The sequence below is a fragment of the Aethalodelphis obliquidens genome, unplaced genomic scaffold (genome assembly GCF_003676395.1).
Source record: "Aethalodelphis obliquidens isolate GAN/ISIS:26980383/991018 unplaced genomic scaffold, ASM367639v1 scaffold50, whole genome shotgun sequence".
NCBI classification, from domain to species: domain Eukaryota; kingdom Metazoa; phylum Chordata; class Mammalia; order Artiodactyla; family Delphinidae; genus Aethalodelphis; species Aethalodelphis obliquidens.
In genome coordinates this window covers 4,793,815-4,815,936 of record NW_020837994.1, presented here as the reverse complement: position 1 = coordinate 4,815,936, position 22,122 = coordinate 4,793,815, and the positions used below count along the sequence as shown (strand labels likewise).

The window sequence follows — 22,122 nt, the reverse complement described above, 5'->3', positions numbered from 1 at the left end:
ATTCTCTGCCATTTGATTTTGAGATGTGGAATTACTCAACATTCATAAGACTCATATCTAGTACCAAATTATTATTCCAAGGGATTGTGCCAGTATATACTTTAGTAGGCATTGTACCAGAAGTTCCTATTTGTTAGTATTCTCGGCAGCAGACATTATTTTAAAAAACCTTTCTTTGGTAATTGGAGGGGTAATTGGGGTAATTTGGAGTGAGGTAATGTATCTCTTTGAATTTGCATTTCTTTGTTAGAAAATTGTAGTCATTTAACAGGAATTTGGGGGGTTAGAAGTCGAGGCACCAAATTCTGGCCAAGCTCAACCTTTTATACCTCCAAGTTTACTTAACCCACTTATTTATCAGACATTGCAGTTTTGGTTCTTATTTTCAATGCTGCTAAAACCTGTCCAACAATGCCTGCATTGTTCTCAGATCATACCTTCAGACACTATGCCTACCTCCGAGACAGTCTTTCTCATCTTGTTCCTGCCTTGAGGGTATGTTGAAAACATCTTTCATTCTTGTTTTTGGTTTTTTGATTTTTAGTCCGTGTGGTTGTTAAGTGGCAGAAAGCAGACTGTGTATTCTCTGAAAACACATTCATTAATTATCTTTCTCTCTTGGGCTTTCTTCTATTGTTTTGTACTTTTCTCTGAATCTTTTTTTGTTTTTTAATAAATTTATTTATTTTTGGCTGCTTTGGGTCTTTGTTGCTCTGCGTGGGCTTTCTCTAGTTGCAGAGAGCGGGGCTACTCTTCGTTGTGGTGTGTGGGCTTCTTATTGTGGTGGCTTCTTTTGTTGCAGAGCACAGGCTCTAGGCACGTGGGCTTCAGTAGTTGTGGCACACGGGCTCAGTAGCTGTGGCTCTCAGGCTCTAGAGCACAGGCTCAGTAGTCGTGGCTCACGGGCTCTAGAGTGCAGGCTCAGTAGTCATGGTGCGCAGGCTTAATTCCTTTGCGGCATGTGGGATCCTCCTGGACCAGGGCTCGAACCTGTCTCCCCTGCATTGGCAGGCGGATTCTTAACCACTGTGCCACCAGGGAAGTCCCTGCTCTGAATCTTTTAAGAAGATTCATTTTTTAAATGTCCCTGGGTCTAGGGGCAGGACAGGAATAAAGACACAGACGTAGAGAATGGACTTGAGGACATGGGGAGGGGGAAGGGTAAGCTGGGACGAAGTGAGACAGTGTCATGGACATAAATACACTACCATGTAAAATAAATAGCTAGTGGGAAGCAACCACATAGCACAGGGAGATCAGTTCGGTGCTTTTTGACCACCTAGAGGGGTGGGATAGGGAGGGTGGGAGGGAAATGCAAGAGGGAGGAGATTTGGGGATATATGTATATGTATAGCTGACTCACTTTGTTATAAAGCAGAAACTAGCATACCATTGTAAAGCAATTATACTCCAATAAAGATGTTAAAAAAAATGTCCCTGGGTTATTGATTATGTTATAGTAGGCAAGAAGAAGAAATCTGGAACAACATATTTTAAATCAAGGATAAGATTGTGTTATATCTTAATAATTACATAAAGCTATGATTCTCAGCAAGTTTTTTTTTTTTGGTTGCGGGTCTTAGTTGCAGCAGACAGGCTTCCTAGTTGCGGCATGCGTGTGGGATCTAGTTCCCTGACCAGGGATCGAACCCGGGGCCCCTGCATTGGGAGCGGCAGAGTGTTATCCACTGCGCCAAGCAGGGAACTCCCAAGTTTATTTTTTTTATTTATTTATTTTTTTTAGAAAAAAATTTTAATGAACTATAATGATAATAATAGCAAACACTTACTGAATGCTGTGTGCAGGCACTTTTCTAAGCTCTTTATTTGTATTTACTCATCCCTGCTTAAGTAACTCTAAATGACTTTATTTAGAATAATATATGTACATGGTTAGAAAATTTAAACTATATAGAAGATACAAAGTTAAAAGTAAAATCCTTTTTGCTTTCCCTTCCTCATCCCTTTCTTGAAAGGTAGCCACTTTTAACAGTAAGAACAAGGATTATAATTATCATCATAAAAAACATTTTTACAACATGCTATATAAACTTATTTGGGAATAAATCATCACTCTTCTATGAAGTGAATGATCAAATAAAGGTTAAAAATAAATGTGACTACCGATTAATTTTTAGTCCTATTTCTGTGATTAGCCCATTTATTTCAGTTAGCAATAGAAAATAATGTTATACCATTCTCTTTTCTTTTTCTCCTTGCAGCTGTGGCTGTATTCGGTAGACCATGTTCGTTTTCTCTCTCTTTCCCTTTCTCCCACTTAAGCTGAGGAAGGAGAAGAAGGTTGTTTACAGAATTATCTAGCTTTTTTTTTTTTTTTTTTTTTTTACCTTTTCTTTGTTTGGTTCACATTTTTTTCCTGGTTTCTTCGTGTTACTAAAAACTGAGCCACAGAAGTTGTTTTTTTTTTTTTTTTAAGCCAGAGAATTTGATGGTGCTGTAACCCCACTGTGTTTGCTTAGTTACCAGGTAGAAAACTAGTGTCATCAGCTCTTTCTCCCAATATCATGCCTCATGAGGATCCTTCCCATCAGTTCCTGCAGCAGAGCCTTGAAAGGGTATACAGTCTTCAACACCTGGACCCTCAAGGAACTCAGGAGCTGCTAGAGTTCACCATCAGGTGAGGTGATTGACCATCCCTTTCCTTTGACACAGTTAACGTTGTTATGCTTGGCTTGATCCTTTTGATTTCTCATGTTGATTATAGGCTAGTTTTTCTGACTGTGTTGACAGGATTTTCTGATGTTTTTATTTGGATTAGATTGTGGTTTAAGCATATTACAAAGAAAAGCTTTGTGTTCATGACAAGATTGATGATTAGTACAAAACTAGAAAGAGTTACAAAGAACCTGTTTTCAATTTTTCTTACCTTATATTAGTTAGGGTAACAGAAAATGCAACTAACAGTGGCTTAAACAGGATAAAAGGTTAATTGTTTCTCATAGGCGGACAGAGCTGAGATGGCTGATGACCTAGACTCATTCTTTCTTATTTCTCCATCTTTTGCATCAAGTGGCCTTTGGCTGAAGATCCAAACTTTAACCATCCCCTTTGTAATCCAGCCTCTAGGAAAAAGGAAAGAGCAGAAGGGCATCATTTCTACAACCACTCCCTTTTAAAGACACTTCCCCAAATTTGCATGTTCTAATTTTACTTGTGTCCCATTGACTAGAACTTAAGTCACATGGCTATATCTAGCTGTAAGGAGCTAGGAAAGCTAGTCTTTGTTCTGGGTGAGCAGTGCTTAGTTAGCACTTAGTGACTCTGTCACTAAGGAAGAAGGGAAGGATATCGAGAACAATCAGCAGAGTCTGCCAGGCCCTATTAGTATGTCCCGAATGATTTGAAAAGAAATGAGACCCATTTGCCTTTATTTTTTTTAATTTTTAAAATGAATTTATTTATTTATTTTTGGCTGCGTTGGGTCTTAGTTGCTGCACGCGGGCTTTCTCTGGTTGTGGCGAGCGGGGGCTACTCTTCGTTGCGGAGCACGGGCTCTAGGCGTGCGGGCTTCAGTAGTTGTGGCACATGGACTTTGTTGCTCTGCAGCATGTGGGATCTTTCTGGACCAGGGCTCGAACCCGTGTCCCCTGCCTCGGCAGGAGGATTCTTGACCACTGCGCCACCAGGGAAGCCTCCCATTTGCCTTTAGCAAAGACAGTATCTGTCTGCTTTTGTAAATAAGGTTTGATTGAAGCACAGCCACACTCATTCGTTTAGGTCCTGTCTATGGCTGCTTTCATTGCTGCAGTGGTAGATTGAGTAGTTACCACAGAGACTATATGGACTACAAAGCCTAAAATGTTTACTATGTGACCCTTTACAGAAAAAGTTTGCTGACCCTGAAGTGATGCCTGGATCACATTTTCTTTCTCATCTGCTCCCTCACCAATGTGATTAAATTTAGAAGCTGCTACTGAAGTTTTTGGCCCTGAGCCCAGGAAAAAAAGCTCTACTTCCCCACTCAGCCACACCTAAATAAACATTTAAGTTTTGTCCTTGACAGTTTTCTATCCAGTTGGCACTGAGAAGGTACAAAATGCACAAAAGCAAACCAATTTGGTCATCACCTGCAGTGCTGGCTGTTAGTAGGTACTCAGTAGACACCCAGGTTTGAGTCACTCTTATGATCTGGATTTTATGAGGTGATAGTCCTGTTGGGCTTTGGGCTGGTCAGACCGCAGTTCTAGTGCTGTGGTCAGTCCCGGGCACTATGTTTCTAGGTAAGTGCATTCTGAGAAAGGTGGCCAGGATGGTGAAAGATCCGAAAAGGAAAGCCGATGGTGCAGCAGTTACTGATGACCTACTGTGTTTTACAAATATTATTGCAGTTAGATGTTGTTAACCATTTTACAATGAAGAAATAGAAATTTGGGGAAATGAAGCAATTTGCTAGGAAGTAGCAGAACTGGGATTTAAATCTAGCTTTGTTTGACTCTAAAATTGTTGCTCTCTGATATGCAGCAGTGAAGGGGATTCTTTTATCAGTGGAGGTACGTCAGATGATCCCTGGGGTTCTTCAGAATTTATATTTTTCCGTAGTTGCTGAAAAGTGAAATGTTAGTCAGAATTTCATACAGAAGTTTCTCTGATTAGGACTCTGGCCGTTTACTTGTTAGTACTAGTATCAAACAAACTTCACCGTCAAACACATTGTCCTTTGTTGTAATCTAAGCAGCCGTGTCACCCAAATAAGATTTCACCTCACTGCTGTAGTTCAGTGAGGACCCTGGGGGGATGATTTTTTTGGTTTGTTTTTAGAACTTGACATAACTACTTTGTCTTCACCACTGTATTTTGGGTGCCTTATTTAGGAGCTTAGTAAATATTTGTTGAAAACTCTGGTTATGATGGCTTAACCAGGAATGAAGACTTTTAATATTTTTATAGATGGCATTTTCTTCTGGTCATACCTCATCTTCAGTTGCATGGATTTAATCTTTTATAAGGCTCCACTATCCAGATCATAGTAAGAGCTGCTGTCTGTTAAGTGCCCACTCTTCTGTTTTATGTACATTATTTCATTGAATTTGAAAACAATTCCATGAGAATTATCCAATTTTTACAATGAGTGAGGGAGCTGGAGTTCATTAGTTTGTTATATGGTTTTTTAGTGCCAAGCATTGTGCTAGGCAGAAGGGACACAATAGTAAACATGACATAGTCTCTGCTGCAAGGGATCTTACAGCCTGGTTGGGGAAATAGCTAGGTAAACAGGCAATGCAGTATTGTGCTTTCCACACAATACATTAAGTACAGGGTTTTCTAGAAGACAGAAGGGGGTACCTAACCCTTCCTTTCATGGTTTAAGCAATGACCAGAAGAATGACTAGAAATTAGTCAAGTGAAGAAGGGAGAAGACTGTCAAAGACAAGGAATAGCAAAGCCCTGGACTAGAACATAGGTTTTTCCAGCCCTTCCATCTTGTCACACTGCTTTGTTTCTGCATAAACAGTCTGTATGACATGAAGGATCTGGTATAGTGAGATTTAAAATCCAAAGACTTGTTTCAAATCAAAGAGGAAATCAGAAAAATACCTGGAGAAAAAATGAAAACAAAAGTACAAAAATCGAAAACCTATGGGATGCAGCAAAAGCAGTTCTTAGAGGGAAGTTTATAGCGATACAAACTTACCTCAGGAATCAAGAAAAATCTCAGAACAACCTAACTTTACACCTAAAGCAACCATAGAAAGAACAAACAAAACCCAGAGTTAGTAGAAGGAAAGAAATCATAAAGATCAGAGCAGAAATAAATGAAAAAGAGACTAAAAGAACAATAGAAAAGATTGATAGAACTAAAAGCTGATTCTTTAAAAAAAAATAAAATTGATAACCCTTTAGCCAGACTCATCAGGAAAAAACGGGAGAGGGCCCAAACCAATAAAATCAGAAATGAAAAGGAGAAGTTAACAACCAACACCACAGAAATACAAAAGATCACGAGAGACTACTATGAACCACTGTACACCAACAAAATAGACAACCTAGAAGAAATGGACAAATTCTTAGAAAGGTACAATCTCCCAAGACTGAACCAGGAAGAAATAGAAAATATGAACAGACCAATTACCAGTACTGAAGTTGAATCACTAATTTAAATATTCCCAACAAACGAAAGTCCAGGACCAGATGGCTTCACAGGTGAATTCCATCAAACATTTGGAGAAGAGTTAGCACCTGTCCTTCTGAAACTATTCCAAAACATTTTAGAGGAAGGAACACTTCCAAACTCATTCTATGAGGCCACCGTCACCCTGATACCCAAACTAGAAAAGGTATCACAAAAAAATAAAATTACAGGCCAATATCACTGATGAAAATAGATGCAAAAATCCTCAACAAAATACTAGCAAACTAAATCTAACAATACATTAAAAGGATCATCCTTCACTATCAAGTGGGATTGATTCCAGGGATGCAAGGATTTTTCAATATCTGCAAATCAATCAATGTGATACACCACAATAACAAATTGAAGAATAAAAACCATATAATCATCTCTATAGATAACAGAGAGCTTTTGATAGAATGGAACATCCACTTCTGATAAAAACACTACAGAAAGCAGGCATAGAGGGAATATACCTCAATAGCATAAAGGCCGTATATGACAAACCTGCCGCCAACATCATACTCAGTGGTGAAAAGCTGAAAGCATTCCCTCTAAGATCAGGAAAAAGAGGATGCCCACTCTCACCACGGATCTCCCCGGACCGGGGCACGAACCCGTGTCCCCTGCATTGGCAGGCGGACTCTAAACCACTGCGCCACCAGGGAAGCCCCACTCTCACCACTTTTATTCAATGTAGTTTGACATACGGATGGCTAACAGGCACATGAAAAGGTACTCAACATTACTAATTATTAGAGACTGCAAATCAAAACTACAGTGAGATACTATCACCTCACACTGGTCAGAATGGCCATCATCAAAAAGTCTACAAATACTAAATGATGGAGAGTGTATAGAGAAAAGGAACCCTCCTACAGTTTGTGGGAACGTAAATTGGTACAGCCACTGTGGAGAACAGTATAACCTCTAGTGTAATGTAAACATGAATTTTATATGCTGGGAAACCAAAAAACTTGCGTGCCTAGCTAGCTTTATTGTGATATTTGCTTTATTTGTGGTGGTCTGGAACTGAACCCACAATTTTCCGAAGTATGCCTGTAATTGCAGTTCACATTGTAAGGATTAAATGAGCTCAAATAAGGAAACACCTAGCACATCTAGTACAGTGCACATAGGAGGTGCTTTTTTGTACCTTTTTCATTAAAGAGTCCATAGTCTCCTGATGGATGTCTAAACTGAGGCTTCCTGAGGATCGTGGGCATAAAGAAATAAAGAGAATAGGTGTCGCTGTTGCTGCTCATGTTGAGTCCACAACAGCAGCCAGACATGGGGCTGGAGGATGAGCAAAGGATGCTGACTGGATCCGGAGATCCCAAGGAGAAGGAAGAGGAGGAGGAGGAATTAGTGGATCCCCTAACAGCAGCGAGAGAGCAATGCGGGCAGCTGGAGAAATGTGTAAAGGCTTGGGAGCTGCTAGAGCTCTGTGATGAGCATGTATCCTCCAGGTCACTGACAGAGGAGGATTGCGCAGAGGAGGTCTTTGCCTTCTTGCATGCAAGGGACCACTGCGTGGCCCCCAAACTTTTTAAAGCTTGGAATAAGTGTGCCGATTCACTCACCCCAGCCTTCATCACCTGAGCGTCGGGATATTTCCTTATGGTTTTGAACATGCCATTTGTTTCTTATTTGTATAACTAAGTTCATGTGAACCTCAAGGATTTTGGCTTAGGCAGGTAGCTTCCGTGTAATTATCAGTGATTCCATCTTAATAAAGTCCAGTGGTCAGCAAAAAAAAAAAAAGAGAGATACAGAGAGGAAACACTGGGACACAGAGCTTTTTGAGCAGGGCTGCCAAGTTTCTATTTTTGTTTGTATAATAGTTCAGATTTCCCATGGCTAGTTGGGTTGCATCTTGTTTTGTGCAATTCAGAACAAATGCTACAGGGCAAGGGTGGTAGAATGACTTAACACATGGGGGCAGTCAGCTAATGTATAGTCAGCTGGTCAGTGTTCTCTATAATGTAGCAGAAGGCAGAATCTTTCTGGAGATGAAATGGTTCAGGCGTAGAATGATTCAGGGCCATCTTTTGCAAGAGAGACATCAGAGATGCCAAAGGGAGAGACCAGCTGGCCGTCAAAATAGGATTTTACAGTTATGGTTAGCTAGTGCAGGGTCTTACCTTTTATTGTGCTTGATTCTCACACATGAGCAGGCTCTCCGGGATTAGCTCAAATCACCAAAACTCAAAAGAGTCGGTATATAAGCCACAGACCCCAATTTCTTCAGTCACTTTGGAAATAATTCATTTTTGCCCCTTTCCAGGGCATCTCCTTTCTTGCATCAAGGTTCTCAGGAGGCAGCATTAGCTATCAGAAAGTTGCCTGAAATAAGAGGGAGGGGCTTAGTCCAATGGACAATTTTGTACAGGCTGCTATGAAACCTGATACAGTATCCCAGCCCTGAAACAGTTAAATTCTCTCATGAGCCAGATCTTTAGGTTTCCCACAGTTACCATTTCTATGTGAAATTTTGATACGACATTAAAAAACAAAGCAGCTTTCTACGAATTTTTTCTGAGATTGTTAGCTTGCTTGCTCGCACTCTCTCTCATTCTCCCTCTCTCTCCTCCCCAAAAAAGAAGAAGAAAGAAAAGAAAAACATTACTTTTTGTAGATGTGTAGCATATTTCCAAAAGAATTTAAAAGAAACTGGTATGGTAGTTGCCTCTGGAAAAGGTTACTGGTTAGCAGCACACAGGTATAGGAAAGTGGATTAATTTAATTATCTATCCTTTAGTATCTTTTGAATTCTATTCCTTATTGGTGTAATTCTATAACTAGTTATGTATAACCTATTAAAAAAATTAAATGTTTCGAATCAGTAGTCCCAGCCCTGAACACAACTATTTTATGTGTGTGTACCACTTTCTGTACTCTTGTCCACAGGCAGATGTATTTAATATGGTTGCAATCACTTTGTCTATACCTATGTCCAGTTAGCATGCTTTAATTGTGAGTATCAGAAAACCTTATCTCAAATTAACTTATAATGGGTATTTATTTCTTCATATGAACAGAAATCAGAGGCATTTCTTAGTATGGTATGGTTAAGTAGTTCATTTATATCATTAAGGACCCAGTTTCTCTCTCTCTTTGGATTTTTCTTGTCCTCAACATTTGCTTTATCCCAAGGCTTTTTTTCTTTTAGAGTTACAGTATGACTGCCAGTGGTAATCAGGACTATAAAACTTTCTTGTCCTCAACATTTGCTTTATCCCAAGGCTTTTTTTCTTTTAGAGTTACAGTATGACTGCCAGTGGTAATCAGGACTATAAAACATTCTTGTTCAGTCTAGTGAGAGATAGAGACAGAGAGAGAGAAAGAGAAAATGAGTGATTCATAGACCACCATCAGACCTGCTTCAAGCATTGAATGTAAGTCCTTCCATTAGGACTCATAAGGCCAACCTAGGTGACCTAACCAGGAAGATGATGTGTGCTAATTAGCTTAGTCCAGTCGGACTCTACCTGGATCTAGGTTTGGGGCACCTTCTCTTGAACAAAATCAGGTTCACTTAGTAAGGAAAAAGTGGAAAATTACTAACTAGGTAGGCAGCCAATGGAGCCCACTATGATACCTTAAAATTTTTTTTTCTGATGATATAAAACATACTTACCGATTGTATAAAACACTTGGAAAATAAAGCATAGTTAGGAGAAGGCACTAAAAAACACCCTAATACCTCTATCTAGAAAACAGGTTGCTCTGTTTTTTCATATTTCATATATGTGTGTATATATATATATGTATATGTATATATATATATATATATATATATGGTTTTTACATAGTTGAGATCATATACCTTATTACCATATTATATTTTAATGGTTGTAGAATATTCCATTGACTGTATGTACAGTAATTTATTTAATAATTCCTCTACCGTTGGATATTTAAGTAGTTACTGGGTTTTACTATAACATAACAATGAATATTGCGGGGCATAAAGTATTTCATTTCTGTTGCATGTTTCCCTTAGAATTACTTCGTAGCATAAAGCTACTGATCAAAACTTTTGACTATGTGTGTGACTTTTATAACGTAGTACAGTTCTGTTTTCCAGAAGAATTACAGCAGCTTAAACTGCTATCAAAGTGTAAGTGAAACAGTTTCATTATAACCACTTCAGCATTGAGTGCTGTCATTTAAAATTTTTTTACCAATTTACTAGGTATAAAGTGGTAAAAAGCTTTTGACATGATCTTTAATTGGTGTTATTCTTATTCTGTGTTTGGCTTGGGTTTTTATTTACTACAGGGATCTGCAAAGACTTGGAGAACTTCAGTCTGAATTGGCAGGAGTAGCTGACTTCTCTGCTACCTATCTTAGGTGTCAGCTTCTTCTCATCAAGGTTGGTTTGAATCCATTTTGTTCATGAGTGTGTTGCTAAGAATGCAGTTTAATGGACCCAGCAGTGTTTGAGGCTATAAGTAGAAAAATAACTGGTTTTATGCAACTGCTTAGCAATGGGGAAATTATGTACTCTGTAGTATAATTATATTTGCCTCTAATTAAAGAATTGTTAACTCATATAGGAATTTGAATTTTTTAATTTGAGAGAATTCCTTTATCATATAATTAGAGCAGGTTGGATAACCATTTGCATTAGAATACCAAGGATTTTAATTGTTTTTTAACAATTTGATTAGCAAAGATCTTATATAAACATTTGTATTTTATATATTTATATATTTCTAAATGCTAATTTCATTTGGTCAAAGCCAAATTAGTCAAAGGTTGATTTCATTGCTCTTAAGAGCTAATGACTTGCTGTCATTTCATACTAGGTAGTTAGAGTACATATATATACATACACAAAATTGGTACCCAAAAGCTGTTTTAGTTCCCTGAGTTGAAAACCAGTTAAACTAGCTCAATAGCTGTCAGCTTCTGCAGCAGAGTTCTGCTATAAATTTAGGCTTAGAATTTAGAAGAGCCCTTCTAACTTGATAAGACTTAACTTGGCTTTAGTTCTAAATGTGGTTAGTCTTCAAAGTTATTAAAGATATTTGACCAAAGTCAGAATAAATGGAGGTGTCAGAAATTATTTGCCACTGTAAGATATGTGAGCTTAGGGTTTTGTAGGTGTGTGTATGCATGTGAAGATGAGTGTGTACACTGAAATAGTTTGGGATTTAAACAGTCCTTGTTTGGCTAGATAGATTCTTTCAAATATATATGCCTGTGTAACCACCATCACGGTTAAGATATAGAAGATTTCCATTACCCCCCAAAGTTCTTTCATGTCCCTTTGCATAGTTATTTGGCTTTTCCAAGCTTCTGTGAAACAAGGCTAATAATAACTCTACCCAGGTAAGGATTGGTAGCAAGCAGTGCATGTGACAACCCTTGGTCTAGTGTCTGGTACACAGTGAGTGCCATGTCAGTGTTGGTCTTCTTCCTTCTTCCTTGGCTTGTTGTCTTCTAGATAGCAATACAAGAAGGCCTTTGAAAAGAATCCACTTTTCTTTAGTAGGAAAAGAGAAGAGATTACTCCTAAAAAGAACACAGAACTATGTTTTTTATTCAGCGTCGTGTAGGAGAAGCGTAGGTAAGGGACCCAGACTTAGAACCCAAGGCAGGCAAGTGTTTGATAGTAGGGGAGGAGCTAAATAAATCGTGGCACGTCCACTCAACAGTATATTCTGTAGCAGTAATGATCTTTATGAAGAATTATATAAGAACATGACCAAATGTGACATAATATTATGTACCCAAAGAAGCACACAAAATTATTTCTGCTTTCTGACTACAACTATATAAAAAACATGCATATAGGAAGTGATTGGAAGCAAATATTTAAAAACAGTAACTCTTAATGGTAATATGATTTAGGTTATTAAACAATTTCTATATCTATAATCTAGACCTGCCACTGTCAAATACAGTAGTCATTAGGTATGTGTGACCATTGAGCACTTTAAATGTTCATGTTGAGGACTTCCCTGGTGGTGCAGTGGTTAAGAATCCGCCTGCCAATGCAGGGGACACGGGTTCGATCCCTGGTCTGGGAAGATCCCATGTGCCGCGGAGCAACTAAGCCCGTGCACCACAAGTACTGAGCCTGTGCTCTAGAGCCCACGAGCCACAACTACTGAGCCCAAATGGCACAACTACTGAATCCCACCCACCTAGAGCCCGTGCTTCGCAACAAGAGAAGCCACCGCAGTGAGAAGCCCATGCACCTCAAGGAAGAGTAGCCCCGCTCGCCGCAACTAGAGAAAGCCCGCGCCCATCAACGAAGACCCAATGCAGCCACAGATAAATAAATAAAAAATAAATAAATTTATAAAAATAAGTAAATAAATGTTCATATTGAGATGTACTGTAAGTGTAAAATACACACTGGATTTCTTAGACTTAGTATAAAAAATGTAAACTATCTCATTAATAATTTAAAAAATATTGATTGCATAGTGAAATAATACCTTATTTATACTGGGTTAAATAAACTATATTAAAATTAATTTCACCTGTTTCTTTTTACTTTTAAAGATGTGGCTACTATAAAGTGTAAAATTACATACACGGCTTGTGTTATATTTCTGTTGTATAGTGTTAGTCTAGGTTTTCTGTAATGTCATTATGTCTGTAATTAAGAAGGGCTGTGAAAATAAGCGACTATAGCAGAGGTTTAGATGAGATGGCCGTATGGATGGATAGGCGAGGAGGGAGATGGAAGGTAAAATCCATGGCTCTAAGTGATAGTTTTGAATGTGCAGAGATTGAGAGAGGGAGGAATCTAGGAAAGCTTCTTGATTTCTTGTTCGAGTATGTTGGTAAGGTGATGGGGCTGTTCAAAGGATAGAGAGCATGGAGCAAAGAAAAAGGAACTAAGTCAGGGAAGAGAAGGGTCTAGGCAGTCTGGTTAGTCCAGTGACTCTGGGATCAAGGAGGTCCCAGAGCCTCAGAAGCCTGGCTTGCCTGGACATTCTTGGTGAGGCCTTCATGGCTCCTGCACTCTGCTTGCAAGCTCTGGTCTGGAACATAGGGTCTTTGGGCCAAGAATTGAATGGGGAGGAGTTCATTTGGCCCAAATCATTGGTCTCCTCTCTGTCCATAATAGGTAGGGCTTATTGGCCTAAAGGAATAAGAATGAGAGGAAGTCTTGATCACGGTAAATTTTCAAAGCAAAACAGACACTTAAGTCTCAAATTATATGGCAGTCTTTTTGACCTCTGTGTTCTGTCCTTTCCTGATTTGTTAGGCCTTGCAGGAAAAGCTGTGGAATGTGGCTGCCCCTTTGTATTTGAAGCAGAGTGATTTGGCCTCAGCAGCAGCAAAACAGGTAAGCTTATTGAGACCTTCTCCTCAGGTGGATCTCTGTCCAGATCTCTGTCCAGAAATTGCATTGTCTAAGTTAGAGTCAGAGGCCTTCACAAGGCTCTGCTGTGGCCTCCCCATTTTTAGCCTGTGTCAGAAGTTAGTGATACGAGAAGCAGCGTAATTAGGGGACACAGCACTGGCTTTAGAGTCAGGGGACTTGGGTTCTGTTCCCATGTCTGCCTCTAATTTGTTGGGTGGTGTTGAGCAGGTTACTTAACCTCCCTGATTTCTAAGATTTCTTTTGTGTTCTAAAATATTATTAGTTTGTATTTCAGATATACTAAAATCCAATAAATACTATCATGAATCTTTCATCTGAAAATGTAGCTGAATTCATTTTGAGGTGGTTATATTTTTAGCCTGTACCATCTCTCTTTCTCTCTCTTTTCTTTAACCATCTCTTGAATATTTAAAGGTCTTTTTTTTCCTCCTCAGTTCATTAAGTAGCATTTAATTTTACTTGCCTTAAGTTTATTTCTTTCTAGTTTTGAGCAATTTCCCTTCATTCTTGGGTATTGGAATTTGGTGAACTCTTCTGGGTCATGTCTTCCCAATAGTAAGTCTGTATATGACTAATTACAACCATGTAGGAAGATAATGATGGTGACTATGATTGTTACATTACAGTTCACTAAATGATTTCAGGTCTATTTTAATTAGCCCTCATAATAATCCCATTAGGTTGGAATAAGTATTAAGTCCATTTTACAGATGAAACAATGCTCAGCAAGGTTATATTCGTAGAGCTGTAGGTAGTTAAGTCAGGAACTTGAGCTCAGGTACTCTGATACCCAGAGTCTGTTTTCTTTCCACTACTCTGCTTCATCTCTCATCTAATCTAGACTCCCTTTCAGACCTGCCATGTGGCTTATTGTAGGGGAGTAGAACTTAATGACAACAGAACACCAATAGGCCATGTTGGGAGGGATGGGACAGGGAGCAGTAGTCTGGAAGAAAGAGAAAGGAATTACCATTGCTATGTGACAGTTACTGTGCTAAGCACCTTCCATACCCCATTTAATCCTTTAAATTTTATGATGTTGGTGCTGTTTCTTCTGCATTTACAGATAGGGAAACTGAGGCACCATGTAATTAGGAAACTTATCTTACTGTCAGTTGTAGAAGACAGCTGACAGGGCTCTGACTCCAAAGCCTTCAATGGGAGGCAAGCATCATTGCCTGCCATCATTGCTTGCCTCCCATTGAAGAAAGGGAAGGGAAAGAGAAGCATCATTCGGGGGGGAGTCGCTGACTTGGATAGAACAGAGCGAGAGCTTAAGATGCGCTGGGCTTGAGCTGAGGTCACTGACATTGTTTTCTGCACTGATTCCCTCCCTAAAATCCCTCTGAGAGACCAGGCCCATAGAACAGTCTGGATGGCTAACAGGTGGTCAAAGGTTCCTAATACTAAGTTCTTGAGGACTTTTCCTGAGGATTACGTTTCCATATGTATTCATTTGCCACCACATCACAGTGAATTTGCTTTAGGTACAAGCAGTGCTTTACAGTTTTATCAGTGTTTAAACTTTCATATCTTTATATCATCAACTAAGATGATATTACCAGATGGAAGTTTGTTTTTTTAATTGACAAAATAATTTATTCTCTCAACATGTATATTAATTTCTCTCAAATTACACTAGTTTCTCTCAACATAGGCACTTAAAAATCTCAGTTCAGAATTAAAACATAGGCATTAAAAAAAGCACTCTGTTCAGATCTGGTTTCACTTAGAATCCTGTGCTGCTCTTTGCTCTTAAGTAAGACTATAATGATATTTTTGCTGCTTATTACTTACCTTTTCCTTATAGATCATGGAAGAAACCTACAAAATGGAGTTCATGTATAGTGGCGTGGAGAACAAGCAGGTGGTGATTATCCATCACATGAGGCTGCAGGCCAAAGCCTTGCAACTTATAGTAACAGCACGGACTGCTCGAGGGTAAGATGTGTGGTTGGTGCAAAAGGGTGGCTGAGTCCTTTTAAAGACACTTACAACTGCATTCAGAGATCTCACCAAGGTTAATGATGCGTGAAATAATATTTAGGAAAGACTACCTAAGGGATATACAAGCTCTTCATTTTTTCAGATATTCCAAGTTACATTCTGGGATCAGATTAGATCCCTGGAAAAACCCTTTGGTGGCTCTCCATTGCCTACAACACAACATAGGGCTTCATCTGGCAACAAGGCATTCTGTATAGTCCTTGATAGATTTCTTTAAGAATATAGTGCCAGAACCACTTTTTTTCTCTTCTGATGGGACTAGTGCTCTATCTTAGGCAGTAAAGACAAATTATGAGAATGTATGGTGCTGTGAGACTACTTTGTTCAAATCCTGACTCCCTGCTTACTTGTTGTTTGATTACAGACAGGTTTTTTTAGCCTCTCTGTGCCTTGTTTTCCTGTTTGTAAAATGAGAACCATGACAGCATCTATCTCATGGGGTTTCTGTGAAAAATGAATGGGATAATACATGTAAAAGCAGTTAGCATGGTACTTAGTACATAGTAAGAGCTCATTATAATTGTAGCTGTTAGACTTTCTGATAATGAGAATTGCTATATTTCATTGATTCTAAAATGCACATTTAAAAATTTTACTTCTCTGAAATCAGATATTTTGATGGTGTGCCGTAGTTTGGAAGTGTTTTTGTTTCTTGGTGTTTCATAAAATAAAGGTGCATCTTAAGAATAATGGCACCACGGATTTAATGTAATATAGTACTTAGGAAACTCGTTATCAGACAGGAGACACATTTGATGCTCAGTCCACCAGTTGTGTCAGCCTAAAAATAGTGTAGAGAAATAAATATGAGTGTTTAAGCAGTGAAAAATACATTAAAAGGAACATTGTATTATTTTATTTCTTTGCTTATCTTGATAGTGACCTGATAAACTCAGGTAGTGATTTAATCTTAGAGATAGCCATACATTCATTAAACAAATGTTTAATTCCTGCTATGTGCCAGTCACAGCTGAGAAAAGATAGGTGCTTGTGCTGGCATCTACACTTTTTTTTTTTTTTTTTTTTTGCGGTACGCAGGCCTCTCACTGTTGTGGCCTCTCCCGTTGCGGAGCACAGGCTCCGGACGCGCAGGCTCAGCAGCCATGGCTCACGGGCGCAGCCGCTTCGCAGCACGTGGGATCTTCCTGGACCGGGGCACGAACCCGTGTCCCCTGCATTGGCAGGCGGACTCTCAACCACTGCGCCACCAGGGAAGCCCTACGCATTTTTATTTAAAGAAAATAAATATCTTTTTCAGTTCATGTATGATTACTGTAAAAGTTTAAATATTGCAGATTAAGTGAACATTCTGTTCTCTGGTAATCTACCCCTTGTAAAACAAATGACTAAAAGTGTAGATTATAAATGCGTGTATTAGCGTAAATCGAATCATAATATACTTGGCTGTTCTGCCATATTTTCATTTCATCCAACAATATAATATTTCGTATTTCCATGTCATTGTATAAAGATTCCAATATATTTGGTGTTTACTCATGCTATATTATTTTATATTTTCCATTTGTATGCATACCTCAAGTGAGAGGCAGTAGAACATAATGATTAAGAGGGCTGGGGTGCCTCATTGATTTGATTCAGATCTTGACCCCACCATTTGCAAACTTAGTGACCTTGGACAAGTTACTTAAGAACTTCTGTCTCAGTTTATTTCCCATAAGTTAAACTGGGATAATAATAGTACTTGCCTCTCTGTCATAGGGTTATTGTAAGGATTATTGAATTATTATATGTAAAGCCCTTAAAATACTGCCTGACACATTAAGAGTAAACACTTGACAAATGTTAGCTCATTTTAGTTGTATAAATAGTATTTTTACTCATATATATATATAAATTTTTTTTTATTTTTGGCTGTGTTGGGTCCTTGTTGCTGTGCACGGGCTTTCTTTTTGCAGCGAGCAGGGGCTACTCTTCGTTGCGGTGCACGGGCTCCTCATTGCAGTGGCTTCTCTTTGTTGCAGAGCACGGGCTCTAGAGCACAGGCTCAGTAGTTGTGGCGCACGGGTGTAGTTGCTCCACGACATGTGGGACCTTCCCGGACCAGGGCTCGAACCTGTGTCCCCTACACTGGCTGGCGGATTCTTAACCACTGTGCCACCAGGGAATCCCTACCCTTATATTTTTAATAAACAGATTGACCTTATATTTTTCAGCATTAAAAAATAGAATTTATGATCATCTCTATCAAGACCATATCTAATCAAAATGAAAGTTTTAGTGTATTTTTATTTGATTGTTTCATGCTGTTAAATAATTTAGAATTTAGTTTCAGATTGTTCTTTTTTTTTTTTTTTTTTTTTTGTGGTACGCAGGCCTCTCACTGCTGTGGCCCCTCCCGCCGCGGAGCACAGGCCCCGGACGCGCAGGCCCAGCGGCCATGGCTCATGGGCCCAGCCGCTCCACGGCATGTGGGATCCTCCCGGACTGGGGCGCGAACCTGTGTCCCCTGCATCGGCAGGCGGACTCTCAACCACTGTGCCACCAGGGAAGCCCTCAGATTGTTCTTTTTTTAAATTGAAGTATAGTTGGTATACAATATTAGTTTCAGGTGTACAGCATAGTGATTCAGTATTTTTACAGATTATACTCCATTAAAAGTTATTATAAGATAATGGCTATAATTCCCTGTGCTGTACAATATATTGGATTATGGTTTTTAACGTATCTCTTATTTTAAGATTTCTTTCTTAAGATAGCATTACTCTTTATAAGTACATTATCAAAATAATTTAGCTCCAGCTTACCCACCACTGTTCTTTTTGTATCACAATTGCCTTTTAAAATTCCTTGTTCTAATTCACCATTTATATGACTGGAACACATTCGCTAGTATTGTTTTTCAGAGTAAGTATATAAGTAGTATACTCATTGAGACTTCACATATCTAAAACTGCCTTTCTTTTGCTCTCATACATAATTGGAATTCTTTCAGAACTCTGTTAATATTGCTATGTTACCTTTTAGTATTTAATGTTACAGTTAGGATGTCTGATGTCTGTCTGGTTCTCTTTCCTTTGTAGTTAGCTTATTTTTCATGGTTCAAAGCTGTAAACTTTTCTTTTTCTTTTTAGAATTCAGAAATTTCATCAGGATATGTCTAGTTATGTGTTTCCTTTCATTATTCTTACTGACTTTTAATGGGACTTCGAAGTCTCAGCTCTGTTTTATCTCAGGGATTTTTTCCCTCTATTATTTCTTTAATTACTACTTCTTCCATCCACTCCAGTCTGCCATACTAGATATTGTATTTTCTGGATCTATTTTCCCTATATCTTATCTTTTCTCTCACAATTTCAGTTTCTTTTTCTACTTTATATTCTGAGTAAATTCCTCAACGTACTCTTTTAATTTACCATTTCAGTTTTCATCATTTTTCATTCTAGTGTTCTTCAATTGTTGAGTTGATTTCATTATTATTATTTCCAAGTGTGCTTTCTTCTGTGTACCTTTTTTGTAGCAGTTTTTCTCACTTTATCAATGCGATATCCTTTCAAATCTCCTCTTAAATCTTAATCAGGTTGTTTATTAGAATTTTAAAAAATGCTTTCTGTGCTTTCTTCCCTTGACATTACCTCACTGAGGTCTGCTTGGTCTCCTTTACAGCTCCTTATCATCCTTATAACATCTAATAATTTTTCATTGTCTTTGAATACTTATAAGTGAAAGTTTAGACTAGTTTAAATTGGTAACTGGTATAGGCTTCCCCAACAGTTACAGGTCAATGTTTGGTTTCCCCTAGTGGGCCTCACTCTTACATTGAAAGCGGGGGTTCTTAGTGCCAGAGGCCTACTTCATGTACGTACCATGTAGGTGAGGCTACCTACTCTGCTTGGGGGTTGGGGAAGAGTTCCCAAATCTTTTTGTATTTTACTGCTTGGAAATTCTCCAAGTTGGTTGTACGTGAGCAAGCCAAAAAAGGTGCTACTTGGCCAAATTGCTTTCATTTCAGTCTCTGCTTAGCTGGAGTTCTCCCTTCCAGCCCTCTCATCCTAGGTGGTCTTTGGTTGGTTAACCTCACCAGCAAATTTCAGTTCCACTTCTAGTAGTTTGTCAGAGTTAAGAAAGTTTCAAGTGCTACCTGCTTTTTAGGAAAATAATTCAAATTAATGTTGGTTGTAGAGTACATTTCCATCTGCCATTTATCATTTATCCATTCAACAAATATTTATTGCATAGCTGCTTGTGTCAGGAAATACATGATGAATGATACAAAGTCCCTACTCTCATGGAGCTTACGGTTTAGTAGAAAAACTTGACTCGGTTATTAAGAACCTTGATACCATTCTCTTACATGTTTTTATATAAGGAAAGAGTATTTGTTTTTTCTTCACTGGAACTTTACTCCTTCAATTAATAATATATTAATGAAAATGAGTGGAACATTCCCTGCAGAAATTATAACAAATAAAATGCACAAAGATCAAAGGAAAAATCTGTTGTGTGATTAGTAAGTTATATTGGCCTGGCATGTTGCCTGGCTTATCTGGGTATACATTTAAGTTTTTACAGAAATGAAATACTCTAAGTACTACTTGACCAAAGAAGCCAAGATAGAGAAGAAGGCATATAGTCTGTGTCTGTGTGCAAAGTAGTAACAAAACTTTTTCCCCTTCTGCATGAAAATTTGACCTTTGGTTTCCAGATCTATTCCCTGGTAAGCTGATCGCATCAACTCTATTACTAGGTGACACTGCTATGGTAAAAATGATCTCTGAGAAAATTACATGTACACTAGAAGGAACTATCAGTGAACTATAATTACGTAATGCAGACACCATAGCTTTGGGCTTCATTGAATGCAGTGATTCTTGTAACTGAGCATATCCCTGTGGGGACCCTGGAAGGTATGCCTTTGGATTACTTCAAGAGATATTAGCACCTATGGAGCATGAGGCTTCTAAGTGAAGATGGTCTCCACATTCACCTGATGTAGATCTCATCTCCTTGAACCTGAGCTGTCAGTGGCAAGGTCAGAGCTCCCAGACAACTATGTAGATGGTTGAATGGGCTGCTGCCAAGGACTCCTGCAGAGGAGGAATGTGACATTGCACTGCCTGTAAGCTGTGCTTCTGTCCTATATCCTTACTGAATCTGGTGCCAAGTGTGGCCTGTGATAGTCTTTGATTTTGAATGTACATTGAGCCTAATGGGCACTGCAGTGTTTTAATTAGGTCTTGGGATCCTGGCAAATATTTCCCCCTAGGTCCATTAGGAGTCCTCTGTTTCTCTTACGGATAATTTTTATAGTATAATATGCTCATCGTCTTTTCTTGTGGGCTCAGGTTTCTGGAACTTTGGTCTTTACTCCTCAGTTCTCAGATTTCACAAGCAAATTACATGGGTTTTTGTTTGTTTTGTTGTTTTTTCTTTTCTACAGAGTTGACCCCTTATTTGGGATGTGTGAAAAATTTTTACAGGAAGTGGACTTTTTTCAGAGGTAAGTATTTCATCATCTTCTAGCTTATTAAATCTTGGTTATGTAAAGATCGTACTTACAGGGAAACAAGAGCAATCACAAGCCAGAATCTTTGGTTTAGCCCATGTAGCCAAGCTATTATGATACATGCAGTGTGGCCTAATTTGTATACAGGTGGCTCTCAGTATCCATGGGTTCTGCATTCATGGATATGGAGGGTTCGACTGTATTATTCCATTTTATATAAAGGACTTGAGCATCCGTGGATTTTGGTATTTGCAAGGGGTCCTGGAACCAATCCACCACAGATACTGAGAGATAACTGTATTTTCTTTACTGGTATATAAACTTCTTAGGTTAGCTAAACATACAGCATAATAATAAAAACATTAGGAATGTTTTTGATTCAGCACTCAGCTGGGCCAGAAAAAGACAAATATTATGTGAGAAAACTCAAACTCTTGTTGAAAAATCACAACTTGTCTCTTTTTCTTCACCATGGTTCTTAAACTTGCATATTTCTGTCTAATCTACAAAAATTGTTCCATCATTCTATAGGTAGCTTTTATTTTGTAGCATAGATATGTTTTCTCAGGATTCATTATGAAGTAAATCAGTTAAAACATATGCAGTCAATGAGTGGAAGGCTTGGTGAAACAGTGGGGGTCGAGGTAGTGACATTGACTGTGACCTGTGGTATGCTGGCGATACAATAGTGGGAAGAAGGCATTTATAGGATTTTAAAATCTAATATTTATTAAGTCTAATATTTCATTTTTTCACTCCTTGCTTCTACCCCCATGAACTTTACCAAACCTGGCTCTACAGGTTTGTATGACTCTACACTTTTCAGGCTTTTTTCATTTGGGTGATGATGGCTTCCTATAGGGCTGAGTTGCAATACTACTCTTCACCAATAGGAGCTGCTCTCTAGTAAATGATACAATCTAGCTTGACTCTTTAGATCCTGACTTCAAATCTCTACGAAGTCCATGCCTTACTTTTGGTTTTAGATTTTTTTTTTTAATTGAAGTATAGTTGGTTTACAATGTTGTATATGTTTCTGGTGTACAGCAAACTGATCTAGTTTGACATGGTTTTAGATTCTTTAAGGTGGAGAGTCTTGTTTTTGCACAGTTGCGTTGGAGAGATTTTTGGAAAGATGACAGCTCTGATTTGCCACAGATGAGGATC

The 22,122-nt window shown here is 38.6% G+C and overlaps 1 protein-coding gene and 1 pseudogene across 2 annotated transcripts in view; both read left to right on the top strand.

The window, feature by feature from the left end:
• Positions 1-22,122, top strand: part of INTS4 (integrator complex subunit 4) — a 127,514-nt gene that overhangs the window by 94,615 nt on the left and 10,777 nt on the right. Inside the window, exons 15-20 of the mRNA XM_027083496.1 lie at positions 362-495; positions 2,481-2,638; positions 10,415-10,508; positions 13,365-13,445; positions 15,295-15,425; positions 20,890-20,949. Of these exons, the coding sequence (XP_026939297.1) occupies positions 362-495; positions 2,481-2,638; positions 10,415-10,508; positions 13,365-13,445; positions 15,295-15,425; positions 20,890-20,949 (658 nt within the window). The remainder of the gene's footprint in view (positions 1-361; positions 496-2,480; positions 2,639-10,414; positions 10,509-13,364; positions 13,446-15,294; positions 15,426-20,889; positions 20,950-22,122) is intronic.
• Positions 6,907-7,894, top strand: LOC113607810 (cytochrome b-c1 complex subunit 6, mitochondrial pseudogene; annotated as a pseudogene). The gene has a single exon (XR_003428084.1). The product of XR_003428084.1 is annotated as a cytochrome b-c1 complex subunit 6, mitochondrial pseudogene (transcript).